The sequence below is a fragment of the Netta rufina genome (assembly GCF_964035555.1).
Source record: "Netta rufina genome assembly, chromosome: 5".
NCBI lineage: Eukaryota > Metazoa > Chordata > Aves > Anseriformes > Anatidae > Netta > Netta rufina.
In genome coordinates this window covers 1,635,995-1,653,351 of record NC_140128.1, presented here as the reverse complement: position 1 = coordinate 1,653,351, position 17,357 = coordinate 1,635,995, and the positions used below count along the sequence as shown (strand labels likewise).

Genomic DNA, 17,357 nt, shown 5'->3' with positions numbered 1-17,357 from the left:
GCATCTTTTAGGAGCAAAGGAAAAATGAAGCAGCTGACAGTCAGCTATCTTGATGGAACTGATAGCAGTTCCTAATTCCATTAAGACTTCCCCTGCTGACAAATGGGAGCAACTATACAAAATACAAGATCTCCTGCATGTAAAGAGACCACCAGACACCTTATGGGAAAAGATGTCAAAAGGAAATAATCTGTGATCAAACCAGAGTCACCTTACTGACATTAACATATACTAGCACTTCTCTCCCAAGGTCTACATGACAGTTTGTCACTAGTGCCCAATCTATACATACACCTTCAAGCTAAATTCAGTGAGGCCTGTTTGAGAATGTTAATAATAGAAATTGTCCAAGCATTCATGAAGGCTATACAATCCCATTAAGATGAAAGAGTTCTTGAAAAAGGAAAAAATAGGAGAAAAATTAAAAGTTTTTCCAATCACACACTCTCTGAGAGATCTCTAGTAACTCACTGTAAGCCTAAAATCACAGTGATGGTACTGAGAAGAGGACCATGGCAGCATTTACACTCTGGCATTCTCACAGCCAGGATGCCACCATTCTACAGCACTTGATCTCCCATACACATGGGGTGATTTCCTCATTGCTATTAGCAGAGCTCAGAACTAGCTTGTTCTTACTGAATTGGACTTCAGCCTTTAACAGTCTGGGCCACATATTGTTTCTCAATCACACCTGTCATAGTTGATATTACCTTTAAGTTGGCCCACATTATTCTTCCAAATGATTTCAGAGTACCAATGTGCTCCTATTTATCACATAGAAACTTCAGCTGTTTTGACCTTGAGCTTTGATATGATCAGTAAACTGACAGCATGTATGACTGTGCTCACACTAAGGATTGTGTCATTATAGGATGGCAAAACAAATACAGGTTGAAAAACAAGAAAATACTCACTGTGCATTGTTTTACTTTATATATATGGTGTACACTGCCTATGTGGGGACTAAAAAACAAGAGAGAAGATACAAGAAAGCTATGAAACTGCAGCTGAAATTACCCACAGATTTTGTTTCCCAAGTCCAGTTTTTCAGCATTTCCCACATATAGTGGCTCAATGCTGCACTTAACTATCGGCTATTAGGATTAAATATGGTATGCAGATACTGCTGAGATGACACTTAAATTATTCCTTCCCACACTGAAATCAGATACATCATTATTCCAATCTTAAAGCTAAGTTTCATGGCAATGGACTTGTCTTACTACAAAAAAATAATTATTATCTGGTGACAAGGTTTGGAGTTACATAAAATAACTTTTTCTCTATTCTGCTGCCTACATTAAACTGCAAGGATGGAAAATGCTGGTTTTAGAAGCGGCTGCTCTGTCCCCTTGAACTTGCTATACTCAACCTGACATATAGAAAAACGTATTTATTAGACTGCAAGTGCATTAGAACTGAATGAGTTAAATTACTTCGGGGACAGAATAAAATATAAGATGACCACATATTAATTTTCAACAACTGCTGCCCAGGGAAGATTCAGTTCATTGTATTATATCAAAAATTCTGATGTCAGGAGAATGCAATAAAAGCTCTGCTGCCTGCTGCTGACCCTTTATGTGGGCAGAGTTTACACTATCAGCTTGCAAACACATTTAGACTTTGCTTATCCAACCATATAAACAGACTGAACTATACTATATTGCAGATTATTAAAATAACTGTTCTTTTGAAAGGCCACTTCCACAGAGGCAAGTGCAACAGACACAAGTTGCACCAGAAGAGCCACACAACATCCATACAACTATAATTACAGTGCTAGAAGTCAGTCATCCCTCCAGCAAGGCTTGCTACCACCCCCTTCCCATGTGTGACTGACATTTGAGTCTGATGCCGTATGGCTTTCAGAGATAAGAGAACATGATAAGATAAGGAGAAAAGAAGTGTTCACATATTCCACTATCGAAATCAGAACAACATTGCTCTTTCTCCTAACTTCTGCTGACTGCTGAAACAGATGACCAGTGGACTATGTTTTGCTTCTGGTTGTTTTCTTCTTATGTATTTTCAGATACATTCACAGCAGCTGGCATACAAGCCAGATACACCTCATTGCAGTCCTAGCATCAGCATGGTACATGTAGCCATAAATATATACTCAAAGAATTGTCCTAATACATTTATTCAAGCCTTAGTGCTAAATGTTACTACGCAAGTAAAATGTATAGTTTGTAAAAGCAACAAAATATAGCTAAAAAGGAGACCAACTTCTCGGTCTATATATAAAATACATACTTTTTAGCATCTGTTTCCTTACTATCATTAAACAGCCCTCTTTCATGCCAACACAACTGAAAGTTTGCTCAGGTAAAGACTCTGAAATAAGAATTCCAGATTTACAACCTTTAACTAATGGGAAGGAACTCATCTATGCTGATAAAGCAAAGCCTTCACAAGGTATAATCCATGGCCCAAAAGTGAATACACTTCTGAAGAAATTTTGTCTTTCTCCTTGTTTTTAATCATCTTTGAATTTTGCTGGTATTGAGATAAGAGGAGAACCAGAAGCCAAACAGTACAGCAAGCCCAGGAGATTGTCATTAATAGGTGTTTTGTTCTTGTTGTTGTTGTTTTGTTTTGTTTTAAATCAACACTCCTGCCTAGTCGTCTGGTCTGCAGGTATGCCATCTTCAGATTATGCCGTAGCAGGAAATCTAGAGAGCGTCTGAACCATACTTTTCAGGTTTATTCATTACTACTTTTGTGAAGAAAATAATTTAGACGATTTCCTATCCCCCTCCTTAAAATAACTGAAGAAGAAATAAGTTTCTAATTAAAAGGTTGGCTCTGGATGCTTTTTGAAAAGCTTCTTCTTTTCAGTGTTTTGAGAACAGTGTTGCAAAGCTCTCAAACGTGATACACTGCGTAAGACCCACTTTCCACCACTAATTCTCTGCAAGTCATAAAATTACCATCCTGTGATATCCAGCATTATTGCTGCAATTCAATAGCTGTGTTCAAGAAAATATTGTGACACAGAATGATAAATTGTTAACCAGAATATGTTAGAATACTTCATTCATAAGCAATGATTTCAAGAAAAAGGAAGAAACTTTATGAAATCTGAGTTTCTATAATCATAGAATCATAGAATATCCTGAGTTGGAAGGGACCCTTAAGGATCATCAAGTCCAACTGCCACCACACAGGTCTACCCAAAAGTTTAGACCATGTGACTAAGGGCACAGTCCAGTCGCTTCTTAAATTCAGACAGGCTCGGTGCTGTGACTACGTCCCTGGGGAGCCTGTTCCAGTGTGCAACCACCCTCTCGGTGAAGAACCTCTTCCTGATGTCAAGCCTAAACTTCCCCTACCTCAGCTTAACACCATTCCCGCGGGTCCCATCACTGGTGATTACAGAGAATAGGTCACCTGCCTCTCCACTCCCCCTCATGAGGAAGCTGTAGACCGCAATGAGATCCCCCTCAGCCTCCAGGCTGAACAGGCCCAGCGCCCTCAGCTGCTCCTTATACGTCTTCCGCTCTAGGCCCTTCATCATCTGCATCGCCCTCCTCTGGACACTCTCCAACAGTTTAATGTCCTTCTTGTACTGTGGTGCCCAGAACTGCACACAGTACTCGAGGTGAGGCTGCACCAGCGCAGAGCAGAGCGGGACAATCACCTCCCTCGACCGACTGGCGATGCCGTGCTTGATGCACCCCAGGACACGGTTGGCCCTCCTGGCTGCCAGGGCACACTGCTGGCTCATATTCAGCTTGCTGTCAGCCACAACCCCCTGATCTTTCTCTGTGGGGCTGCTCTCCAGCGTCTCGTCGCCCAGTCTGTACGTATAGCCAGGGTTGCCCTGTCTCAGGTGCAGGACCCGGCACTTGCTTTTGTTAAACTTCATATCTTATATAAATATTTTATATATATATATATATGGTGTGTGTGTGTGTATATATATATATATATATATGTATATGTATATGTATATATGTATATATATGATATTAAATATCTTCAAGAGGTGCTTCATAATGTAGAGGGGCTCAAAGCCTGCAAGAAAGACTCAAAAGCCAAGCCAGGAATCCACTGACACAGAAGGTCATCACCCTGTGCTATTCTAGTAGTCTGCAGCTCAGGCAATGCTTTTTCTAAGTACATTTCTGACATCTAATTAACTGTCAGCAGTCTGGGGCAGGGGCACTTAAAGGTGTTTTAAAGCTGTTTCTTTGCAAATCCCTTTCCTTAATTGCATGGAGCCAGCTGGAAGTCTCTGGTTCTTCTGAAGGCTAAAATGAACAAATGATTTTATTGTGAAGTTATAAACTAATGAGCACATTATCTCTGAAAGGCAAACAACATTCCTGAGGAGAATGGGAAAGATTCTGATCTGACATAGAGCAACTAAACTACAGTAAAACAGTTAAAATCAGTGCACTTAATCAATTTCACACCAATGTGACTGAGATCTGAACAAGATCCAGATTTGTTTTAATAAATCTTTTGTTGTCATTATACAAGCAATCACTGAAATGCATTTTTAAACCTTCTATCAACTTACTTGGCAGCATATATGGACCATTTCAATGCTATGTTTATCACATTCTCACCAGAAAAGGTATGGCAAAATACATGCACTAAGCCATGCAAACTGCTTTATTAAAATAAAGGATCAAAAATTTTGGACCTATTCAATCTATATTTTACTTTTAAATGGCACACACTGGCATTTTCACAGTTAGCTAACTTGAAACATTTATGTTAACAAAAAAAAAAAAAAAAAAAAGAGGAAGCTTTACAAAGATTAATTGAGGTCTCCTGAAACATAATTGAGAACTTGAAAAACTAGAAAAAGTCATAGATAATTTGCTTGACATACCCTAAAGTGCATGAAATAAAATACTATTGCTCAAGACAAATGTACAGACTTTGGCCATACTCTTGAATATATGGTTTCTGAAATCAGCCTTCCAGCATTTTAAAAAGCAAGCAATCCACTGCTCATTTCTGAAACTTGTCGATTTACTGAAATTGAGCAATAATTCAGGTTCTCATTACTAGATTCAGAATTTGGCCTGGAACAAGAATTTAGACCACTTAACCAGTATACCACTTCCCCTCAAGAAGCAGGAAATTCTGGTGCCCTTTTCTAGTGCAAACTGCTTTTGTATCTACTTTTGTTTTAAACCATTGCTCTATGTGAATCCAACCAAATAGTGCAAGAGACTCAAAATAAAAAAGCATGCTCATGTGTTCTAGCTGTTCTAGTCACTTCCCATACTGTGATGCTTCTTGACTGTGCAGTCCATGGCTGTGGCATCACTGAAAAAATCTTACAACAAATTACTAAAGTGGGATCCTTGGTGAAAACCTCAGAGCAAACATACTGCTTATAATGAGGCTTCAGACATGTGAGTAACCTGGAACCAGATGTAAGCACAAACCCAGCTTTTGCTTGCTAAGGTTCCATTACAGGGAAACCGAGTAACGCACTGATCTTACAAGCAGCAGCATTCACGAGCTGTAGAGCACTAACAAAAACTCAGAATGACACTAAATATAAAGGATTAGTTTCAAAGATGCTAGAAGGGAGAAAAAATAGAATATTGTAAAAGCAAAAGTAAATTGTAAAATAAATATTTCAGGATTCAAACTAGTAATAGAAAAGCCCATAAATCATATTTACAATCACTCCCTTTCCTACCAAATATCCATCTTCTCCAAATGGATGCCTATTACCAGGTCTTCAGCATATACTATGGGATAAAGAGAATTGTAGGAATCTAGTTTACTACCACAGGGAAGAGACACCAGAGAAAGGTTTAAAGGAGCAGCAGAAAATCCTGAAGAATTTTTCCAGGGGACTACACGTATGTACCTACACAGTGTGATTCTGTACACAATGACATACCACATCAAGCCAAGGCAGCCAAACCAACGGTTACCTTCCTCTCAGTTACTGTCTTGCTGTTTGGGGTCAGGATTTGAGGCACTGGAGTGCGGGAAAGGTAAGCCTGAATAAAGGGCACAACCAACCATAAAAATAACATACTGTACAGTAGCTATACTAGTATTAACACAAGACGTGGCTGAATGTCTTCCTGAGAGACTAAGTGGTTCCTGCGGTTTCTTATCTGTTTCAGGTAAGAAATAACAAACGATAATTTTGACAAGCCCACAGAGCAGAGAGTGCAAGAAGTACATTTGTTAGGCCTCTATAATGACAGGCCCTCAGAAACACTGATGTTTCTCACATTTCTCTGCAATGTGCCCACTGGAATAAATACCTGTCAATTCTAGAAAATGAGACTCAAACTCTAGAAACCTCATTTTTTCAGACAAATTATTTTTCTTCTTCTGTGACCATCTTGTGGTCAGTCCCTCTGTGCAAGAGGCCTCAGACACTGCAGCACAAATAGCCAATCAAAATCATTGAGCTCCTGGCATCGCATTAGCTGGAGCTGTTTGAAAAATTGCAGGAATTAATTTTTACAAACACATTCCAGAATCCGAGTCCCCATATTAATGTTGTATTTCAAACCTTTTTTCATAACAAACTCCTGCGTACTGCATGAGGGAAAAGGGGGAAAGTCAAGGCCAGCAAGAGTACATCATTAAAACTATATCAAATGACTGAACTACAGACCAAAGGTAAATAAAAGTCTACCTCAGCTCACAAGATGTTTCTGAATCACATATACATGTGCATGTGCAGACATTCATTTCATGTGTTGTTTTTGTATTGTTTTGTTTGACTTTGCTTGTAGTTTTCTGTTTCGTGCTATTTTTTCTTTTACTTCATCACACTGCTACATCATAAACTGTGCTATAAGCTAAGAATAACAACTCATAAATCCTGCATGCCAATTTGCCCACACTGTTCCCTGAGTAGGTGTTTCAAGAAAAGCTTGGTCAGCCTTAGGTAAGTCTAAACATAGCATTATTCACTGGGACTGAAATTAGATTTAATACAAACTTAAATCAAGTTGTTGGGTTTTGTGTGCACTTAAAGAATCAGGATGTTGCATTTTCCTTCATTGAGAATCACCTGAAGAAGAGATGATGAAATGTATAGCCTGGGGAGGGGGAACTTATTTAATTGCTTACCAGTAAGTTTCTCTTCTGTACAAATGTGATACACATCTACAATCAGCAGGAAGCCTCAGGATCTAGCTACAGGGATCAATCACATAGCTGTAATAATGGCAAGGTTGGAAGAAGCCCTTTGTTTAGCATTTTCTTTCAATGGGATAAAATTCAGATTCTCCTTATATTTTAGGAGTTCAGAATTAACCCTCCATCAGAGATGAATTTTAAAAATCAGCATCCTGTGTTTATTAAAATGTCATTGGTAAAGTTGCCTTGTAAATAATGCCCAGTATGGCCTCATTGTCAATAAACGAGGCAAGCATTGAGCAAAACCTTGGCAACCAGAAATGAGCAGTCCTTCAGATCATGGGACAAAATCTTAATACACACAGTAGAAAAGCAGCAAGGTAAACATTGCCAATAAATACCTAAGAACAGACAAAAGGAGAGGGGAGAAGAAGAGGGAGAGAGAAAAGGTACTAGCAATGTAAAGGGGATGTCTAAGAAGCACAAGAAGGTGTTTTGTACAAAAGAGAAAGTGAGTAAGCACATGAAATCTGACAACTAAAACAGGAAGAGCACAAAAAGCATATAATCTTGAAAGCATACCAAAGTACTAAGAAGCACAAAACATCTTAGGTCTGCAATCTATTGTTATACCCCAAATTCTGCTTAACAGCCACCTTAAACAAATAGAAACGGCATTTTATCTTTGTACATTGTTTTCTTTAACCTACCAACTAGTGTATATTTGAAGACAAAGCCCAGCAAGATTGTGGTATGAGAAAGGGAAAAAATATGCTGAAAACATCTGAAATGCTAATGGCATGAATAGGAGCCAGAATTCAAGGATTCTCATGTATGATCCATCCCCTGTAGGAGGAAAACAAATTTTTTTAATTTTGTTTTATTTTTAAAAGACCAAAAATCTCTTACCATTATTACTGTTATCATCAACTAAAATAATCTCTTTGAGCAGGTGAGCAGGAGTCCGGTCAATGGCAGAATGAATAGAGCGCAGAATCACTGAGAGCGCTTCATTAACAAATATGAATACAATGCTGACTTCTGGAAGTCTGTCAGGAAATGTTAGGTTTCTGCACCTGAAGAGAAAGGTAAAAAACCAAAGATGTAAACTGTTGGAAGTCACAATGTCAACACAAACTTTTTCTGAGAAATCTATCCCCAGACAAAAGAATAACTTTTGTAAACGTTGATCAGAAGGTCCCCATAAACTGTTCAGGGCACATACAGGCAAGAATCAAATGAATTACTATCTAAAAAAGGAATCCTTGGAAACAACTTCCTGAAACTCCCTGTGCATCCAAGGCCGAGAATGAGCTCACTTTTCGACCCAAGGTCCAAAACACTGAAAAAATGGTTTGCAAACCAAATGTAAGCTCTTTAACTGCAGTTCCCAACTGCAGTTTGTCATGATATTTTTTTCTTGGACAGTATAGACAGGATTAAACTGAGTTTGCCCTTTTGAAAAGCGTATTATTAATAGCTAAATTAATTACTTTTGCTGCAGAAGCTACCAGCTATTTCAGTCAAGAACAGGGTATTCCTTCTCAACTCAGCAACAACAACAAAACAGTAAAAGATCCAGCTCCAAACAACATCTTGCTAAATAAGCTAAAACAGCAAAGACAGAAAAGAAATGTGCACGTATGCAAGCTCAGTCAGGAATTTTAAACAGAATGAAGACCACTCTAGTAACCTGGTAGATTTTCCTGTGTTTCTTTATTTATTCTTTTAATAAATATGTAATTTGGCCACAGAATTTATAAATCATGCTACAATATGACTCCTTAAGTAAATTTGATGTTCAAGTAGAAGAGAAAGTGTAGCATTTACAGTCCTTTACATGTTCATAACACTTGCAGATTTCTGTTTGGTAAATGCAATTGAAATTTCATTCAAGTTTTGAAAACTAGGATTCACATGGGGAGCACTACAAACTACTCGACAGGCTCAAGCATACCAAAACAATTTTCAGCATTAGCTTAGAGAGAATCGACAAAGCCTGTTATTTCAGTGATTCCGTTGCAGCCCAAACGCATAGATATATAATGGTACAGCAAACAAAGCTACAACCAATCTTTTACCTGTATAGCTTAGACATCTGTTATCCTCAGCAATACTGATGTACAAAGAAGATAAAAATGAAACTCTAGTAAAAGTGGTAAAATATGTCATCTACCAGATAAAGAGCAATGCAGTCATTTGGGAAAACAAATAATAAATAAATAAATAACAATGAAAACACACTGAAGTACAAAGAAATTACTTCCTTCAAAGCTGATTTTTTGTCCTCTGTCAATTAAGCCATTATTGAAATATATGTCAAATATACTTTTGTGAGAAAATAGTGACAAACTATATTTTAAAAAAAAATGTTCCAGATGACAAAACCAACCCCCAAAACACTGGTGCACTACCACAAATCCATGCATAAACTGAAATGTAACAGAATCTCTGCTTGTGACATATCTTCCATCTGTTTAAATGAAATGTTTTGTGTTATTTTTCCTACCTGCATTCATTTGTATTTCTTTTTTTTCAAATTAGATCACACTGGATAGGATTTTCTGTTGTCTGGCACCTTGTGCTAAACAAAAGCAGTATTTGTGATATGAATGTCGTTTGATTCCTATTTTGCCCCTGTATATGCTAAGAAATATCTGCATATGATACCACAGAACAGAATTAGGCTCCTGTCATGTCCAATTTTTTTAGTGCTTTACAAATTGATTCTTTTTCAATGAGGGTACATTCCTAAATTGAATTCATACTTTCTTTTTTCCATTCAGACCTATATATCGTCTTTACTAACAGCTTAAATTCAATGTGTGTAAAGTCTAAAAAAAAAACGCATTTTCCTATGTTGTTTTTTATATAGAAAGTGACAATAAAAATTACCTACTTTTTTTTTTTTTAATTTAAACAAATTGGAATGAAACACACCCAACTTGGTTCATATACAGAATGCAGACAATTTGTACTGTTTCACAAGAGCATCTATCTTCTTCTTTGTGCTAAGTTTCATGAGGAATAAAATTCCATACATCTAGGAATGAAAAAGAAATAGCTATAAGGAAGCGGTGTGAGTGTGGGTATATAGAACATATGCTGAATGGCTAAAAAGGGAGGACATTGTATGGCTCAAATTCTGAGATCCATTAAGCCCTAAGAACTGAAGGGTTGCGCAGCAACCAGCAACATCCAGGTTTTAATGACAGCTCTGCCTCTGCCTAATTCTGGGGCCTTGGGCAAGCCCCTACCCTGCCTAGGTCTCAGGTATTCCTCCCTCCCCCAAAAAAAGCACAAATTCACAAAATATTGAGCATACTTCAGTATTAGGATTGTTTTTTGTTTTTTGTTTTTTGTTTTTTAATAAATATAAATTCTACATATAATTTAGAATTACAATAATGAGTATCATCACAATGTAGCTAAAAATTTCCTCTCACAACCAACTCTGCTAAATTACATTGGGCTAATAACACTAAAGAAACAGTTGTCATGGTTACCAGAAATTTAGAGAAACTCCTGGTGTTCTATTTCAAGCACAACTCAGGCAACTGTAGGACAGCATACATTACGAATCTTCTTTGAAATATTTGTCCATGTTCATCTAGAATATATACATTGTGATACAGCAACTTGGCTAGTCACGTTAAAATTAGTTTAGCAGAACTATGCAGTAAGAACAATACACAAGAATGATTTCCTGTGTTAGTAACTTATCTATCAGACCTTCAACAAATATTTACATTATGAAAAAAAAAAAAAAAGATTTTCTGCAATTTTAAGAACTTTTCACCTAATAGTTACATCGGTATCACAGCCAACAACAGCAACAGAACATGTTTTGTGTCTTAATCACTACATTATGTCATATGTTCCACTTTTTTTTTTTATAGGATACAATGAAACATATTATAAAATTATACAATACATACAATTTTTCTTTTCTCCTGCTCTATGAGGATTACTGTCTATTACTATGGAACTGAAGCCAAAAAGACAGTAAGTTATTTCTGCTGCAAATCTAGAAAACTTTATATGTGGCCAAAGTCTATTACTGGAGAAAAAAAGCAGGCATACAATTGTGTGAGGAACTTACATAGAGCTTCCATTTAACTATAATCAAATATGGCCAACATTTTTTAGGGATTGGTGTCAGGAGAGAAAAAAAAATCTTAATCTCCAAAGCATCTTACAGCATAGATATAATTGTAACAAATTGTGTCCCCAGTCCTTTTAATAAAAGACATTACTGTATAATTTTAGTGACATGAAAGTTTTTTGTTTTTTGTTTTTTTTTCCTAGGTACTTAAAATCAATACTTTTCTCTGAAAAAAGTAATTAGAACAGTAAAGCTGAGAGTTGATGATCTCAATAAAATTAATTTTTATATGAACATGAGGAGAATTCTATGTAGCTATTTGGACAAAAATGGTTAGTCTCTTACAGTATTAGCCAGGGATTACTCTGAGTATGTGTAATTGTATGCCAAGCAAAGAACATTCACGTTATGACACGAGAGAGGGAGAGCCAGTACACACGTGGATTACAGCATCACATTTCAGTTAAAGGAGACAAGGGGGAAGATCAGAAACAAAGGTACAGCATTATTAGGTTATTATAACAACTTGGAGACTGCAGCTAATTTGATATCATTGCTAGTGAAATTAAATACTTTTAGAGAATGCATTCAGGCAGATACATTCAGACAGGACAAACTGAAGCACAAATCAGAATCACAGAAGGTAGCCACTCAGCACACACCACTGCTATGAGTCACAGTTTGGAGACAAGAAAACGGAAGAACCAATGGTGGAGAGCTGCGTAAAAGAGAGCAGGGAACAAGCCAGATATCTGACAAGAATGCTACTAATTTGGAATTTTAGGACTTCTATCCAAAATAATCTAACAGGACCGGACTTTTGTGCTCTTTTAAAGGAATCTTTTGAAACATCAGATACCACATGCGGTATTTACACTGTCTTTTATGAGTAGGAAAAAAACTTGATGTAAAACAAACATGGAGCCATATATATCACTAATATAAATCCAACAAAATAGAACTATTTCATGAATATTCAGATGAAGCAAAAGCTTATGGAATGCAAATCCTTAGGAGCTACCTTTTGAGAAGCCAAACTAACATGCAAACATCTAACTTGAAACTCACAATTTGGGATCGTGTTTTTTATGTATCACTTTTAATAAAGGAAAACCTACAGGTTTATAAAAATGTGATGCTGTCTTGCACACTATATCCAGGACTGCATATAGAACATAACACTGGTGGTAATGTTGACATTGGACAGATATACACACATGAACAGCTTTTGTCCTAAAACACATCAATCTCCTCAAGAAGTGGATGCTTAAATTTTCTACCTTGCATTTGTACCTGCATTCAGTGGATATACTACCTGTTCTGCTTTTGCAGCTAACTGTTGCTCTTCAAGGCATCTACCATTGTCTCTTGCTGAACTGAGCCTCAAAGTAACAAAGTTTGGGATTGGTGAACTGCTCAAAACAAGGAGCACTTACAAAACGACCCAAGCCTTTCTCTGCACAGGAAACAGCATCTTCTCTGCACTTTACTAGATGCCAGACAGCACTGACTCAGCTGGGAAAAGTGCGAGCCTCTGCAAGTCAAATGCTATACCATACTATTTAAAATCTTCAAGGAGGAAAACTAAACTGAGCTTCAAGCACTTCTTTCCTCCCTCCAGCCTTCCTGCCTTCACTTCTTCATACAAATACTGTTTTTACCAATGCAAAAGAAGTTTGGCTGACCGCAGTTAGCACTGATTAAAAAATGCCTTATGCCCATCAGCCAGCTCCTTCATATCACATGTGCTCTCCAGGAACAGAATTCTGCAACATAATTCCTCTGCTGGGGTTCTGTTACAGACTTTTTTTTCCTCACTATCCCTCACTCTCTCATCACATAAGCAAAGCACAATGTTATCTCTCTTTCACACGTGCTTCAGCAGACTGTATCAGGCAACAAAAAATTTACAAGCCAACAGAGTAGAATCCTAAGTGCATCCACTCAAAAAGAGATTTGGTACACAGCTTTGGGATTCCTAAACAACCTAGCTTTTAATGCTTTTCTGTGTGAGCTTTTTCAACATTTCACTCACGACAAGCTTTGTGGGTGCTGCCTGCCCTACTTAAAGCAACGAGCGCAACAGAATTATAACTAACACAAGCATTATCCTATTCCTGCACTCAGTAAGGCCAACACTGCCTTCCTCAACGCTTCCAAGCTCATTAGAGTAAGTAGTTATTTGTTACTCTGTGACAGAGACACATTATGGACTAACAGATGGCTATAAGGGTGGTAAACAGTAGAGCACCCAGTTGCAGCACCAGGACATAAATGGATGCCTTGTAAGAGACAGCATAACCAGTACTCCGCAATACAGCATGTACCATCTGCTAAGCATTGCAAAAACTGAGACTGCATCAGTATGTGATGATTATTTTAGGAAGCTGGGATATCCAGGGGAGTTATTAATAATAATGTGTATTATAACAGGTTTGGGAGTCAGTATTTGTTCTGGGGACACCACTGGGATAGTGTAGACAAAACTCCAGCAGCATCCAGGTGCCTGTGTGTAGCCATGTATTTTTGGGGAGGTTGGAGGAGGGAAGCAGGCAATTAAGTGAAATTAATATGGTTTTGTCAATGTAAAAACATAGAATATATAGAATATTCCAGAATACTTGTCTTGTCCTAATAAAATGATCAATTGGGAGTTTTAAGAAAAAATCCTTCTTCTTCACACACCGCACCATCAAATTGAGGAAGCAAACACATGATGGAAACCAACGTAGAAACAGGTTGAAGAAGGGAGCAGTCATCAAAGGATATTAAGAAAAAATGTAGTGGAGACACCGAATGTTTGACGTATCTGTCTTTGGGCTTTACTGATAACTCAAATGCCAGGTAGCAGTTATGAATCACTGTTTTCTTCTCAAAATTATGTGCATGTGTTCCTGCAAAGTCTCTTGGTACTGAGAAATACAGTAGCCCCTTTTATATTATACTGGTATGACTCAGTTTTAACCTTTTTTGCCAACAGTGCTCTGAGAATTCACATCAAAGTACCTCAGCAGAGGAGCTAAGCATCTCTTTGTAAGGTCCTGCAATGAGAGATGCCACTTCTCATAACCCCATATTATAGCATAGAGGAGTTTCTAGGGTCAGTGCTGTCAACTTTTAATAGAGTGAGAAAAACAGGTACAATTAGAGATTGCTGAGCTACAACACACATGAAGGATTCATTCAACCCTGCCCAGCCCTCCAGTGCGGGTGGCATGCAGAGATGGGAGAACAAATTTAGTAGTTAGGGCACTGCATGCTGCCCAGGTGGTTGTTCCCTGTCTTTTTAGGAGAAAAAAATGTCAGTCAGATGCAAACATCCAGCAGAAAAAAGAACATAGCAGTATTTTCTTGTCATTGTTCATTCCCACCATCCACAATCACACAATTCTGGACTGCCTTGTTAAAACGAACATAACACTGAGTATAAAGTTGAACTAGGTTATGGTGCTCATTTCATAAGAACTTAATAACCTAGTAAATAAGGCAAGTATGGTCAATTCTCCCTAATCTGGGTGACTAGTGAATAAGAAGCTTCAATAATGTGGACAGACATAACACCCAGATAATCTGGTACCTGAGGAATACAATGCAGATGCTCAGTCCCACATAGCTGGCACAGCAAACTGCAGAGAACCTTGGTACTCAAGACAGCCCTTGTTTTACTACCCTCTCCTCTTTCCCAATCCAAACCTTTCTTTAATACAGCTTCTCTGATTTCTCTGCTACTGTTTGCCTTTTCCTCAATGTTCAATCCTTACTCATCTTCTTGACCACAAGCATCCAAGATTTAGAACATACACAGCTGAGAAAAGTCAGTAAAATAGCTGCCTCCTCAGCTTCAGCTGGTGGAAGCTTGCTCTCCTGTGTGCAGGTTAGGCAGATGTTGGCCACTTACACAGTTGTTACTACTACTGCAGTTGCCCTTCCATCTGATCTTGGAAATAAACACCAGCACCCCCAGATGAAGGAAAAATACGTCACTGAAGGCTCAGGCAGTGAACCTAGGAGTCACTCACGTTGTCACATGAGGAATACTGTCCTCATGCTTTTCTATTCTCACAGTTGTGTTCAAGCACAGACCCTGCAGGACATGAAGAGTAGGCTACATGGACTTTTAAGCTTGGATTTGCAGCCTGTAAGAAGCAGAGCACTTTGACATCCTAAGGTTTGTGTAGATTCCTCAGGAATATAACCTTCTAGTTCAACCCTAATTAGCAGAGGTACAGTTAAGTCTGAGTAATCTGGGGACTTAAGGAATATTCTTCTGTTCTTAGCCTGCCAGCTTACTGTCAACACAAACCCTTGGCAGATCATTTTATTCTCCCAGTCTCAACTGGGGCTGATTAGATGTGAATTACACTAGACTTGTTATATTTCTGTTTCTGTTCTCTTACCGTCATCCTATACTTCATGTGGTATGCTATTAATACAAACGATAGACCACAACCAAGCCTGGACATATCTATACGAACTCCATTTCCTTCAGCTACCTCCCTGCAAGCCATTGCTGGGATCCCTATGCCATACTGACTCTTTCAAAAGCACCGTTAAATCCAGGCTAATGAACTTTGTTAGTTCTAGGCTAACTCCTCCCTGAGCAATTGTGGTACTGCTGCAATACTTATGTTTTCTTGCTTTTCCAGTCAGGAAGTTGATTAACTCATCCTCCACACCACTTGCTTTGTGCTCTCTTCAGAGCAAGCTATTCATGCTTTCCTGGTATGCTTCTTGAGCCTAGTGTCTGCTCATGGATAATTTAAATATATTCATACAGCTTCCAGAAGTGACCAATACAATTGTCTTTGAAAATAGGTGCTACGAACACTAAAAATGGATGATTACAGCAGAAAACATACTCTTACAGGGTAACATTTTTCTTCCAATAGCCATGTGCATGTTCTCAAACAAAAGAGAATTTGCATAAGACGATTGGGAATTCTTTTCTTCAGAAATGCGACGTTTGGAATACCCTGTAGCAGTGTACTCCACAGGGTGTTGTATGTGCAGCAAGCAGTGTACATACTACCTGACAATATGCTTCATTTCCCTCAATATTAGAATTTATCATTTGATGCTTTTAGCATCAGATTACCCACTCATGCCTGAACCATGATAAAAGGTGGGGAAAAAGAAGTCTTCCTGAGATATCATTACCAAGCCATTATTTTGTGTGCATGACTCTATAAACATATTGTAAAGTCTAACGTTTTTTGCAGATAGTTAACTAAGAATCAAAATTTTCACAGAAATTAGGATCATGGTTCATTTCAAACTGGAGTTTCTTCTAAAATCCCAACCCTAATTTATTTCTTTCAGCTACAGTAACATTCCTTTACCATGTCTTTTTAATTTTTTATACCCACAGTTATAAAAAATTTAGGCTGAAATCATTCAGGAGAATCATTTCAAAAGAGATATAAGAACAGACACACTTCTGTTACTGTGTCTTGTTAGTCACAGAAGATTTATTTTTCCTCTAAATTAGTTTACAATTAAAAAAAAGAGAGATTGTCCATACAGACAGTGTTAAACTAATTTAATCAAAATATAATTTCGTGGACCTTGATTTCCTTAAGGTTGTTATATTTCAGCAAATCTACAACATACATATTTCTAAAATGTGATATTTTGTAATATAAATTATAGATATACTTTAAATTGCTAAACTGTAGTCTGGAATGGCTTTCATATCTTTTCACTAATATCCAACAACTCAATACACGGTAAAACGTACTGTTTATTGCACTAGTTATTAAAACATTTGGTTAAAAGTAGTAAATAAGATCACAGCTGGATTGCGCTTGGGATTGGCAAGGAGCTAAAACACCTTTCACATCTTGGTTACTGGTTCAACTCAGTGAGTACCCATTGAGTTTATTTTAATTATATTCTTTTTTTTAATAAGCTGCAAAAAAAGCAGTCTTCCTTCCACCCGCATCCCCATCCCCAGAGATGCTAGGTTTTTTCAAATGAAAAGATGTATCACCAAGGCTGAAAAACAGTTGAATGCTAACTGTCTCTGTAATGGTTCTACCAGACCAGGACTCAAATGCCTTAAAGGGAAGGCTGTTCATTCCCCTGGTCCAATCCACGTCAACAAAGCATCATGGAATAACAATGGACATGTTTACCCTGCCTGGCATGCACACTTCCTAGCAGA

At 37.8% G+C, this 17,357-nt stretch overlaps 1 protein-coding gene across 3 annotated transcripts in view; it reads right to left on the bottom strand.

Annotated features, from left to right (window-relative positions):
* GALNT18 (polypeptide N-acetylgalactosaminyltransferase 18) overlaps positions 1-17,357 on the bottom strand; it is a 218,533-nt gene that overhangs the window by 94,877 nt on the left and 106,299 nt on the right. For all 3 annotated transcript variants that reach the window (XM_084287712.1, XM_084287713.1, XM_084287714.1), the window contains exon 4: positions 7,999-8,165. In XM_084287712.1, the coding sequence (XP_084143838.1) occupies positions 7,999-8,165 (167 nt within the window). The remainder of the gene's footprint in view (positions 1-7,998; positions 8,166-17,357) is intronic.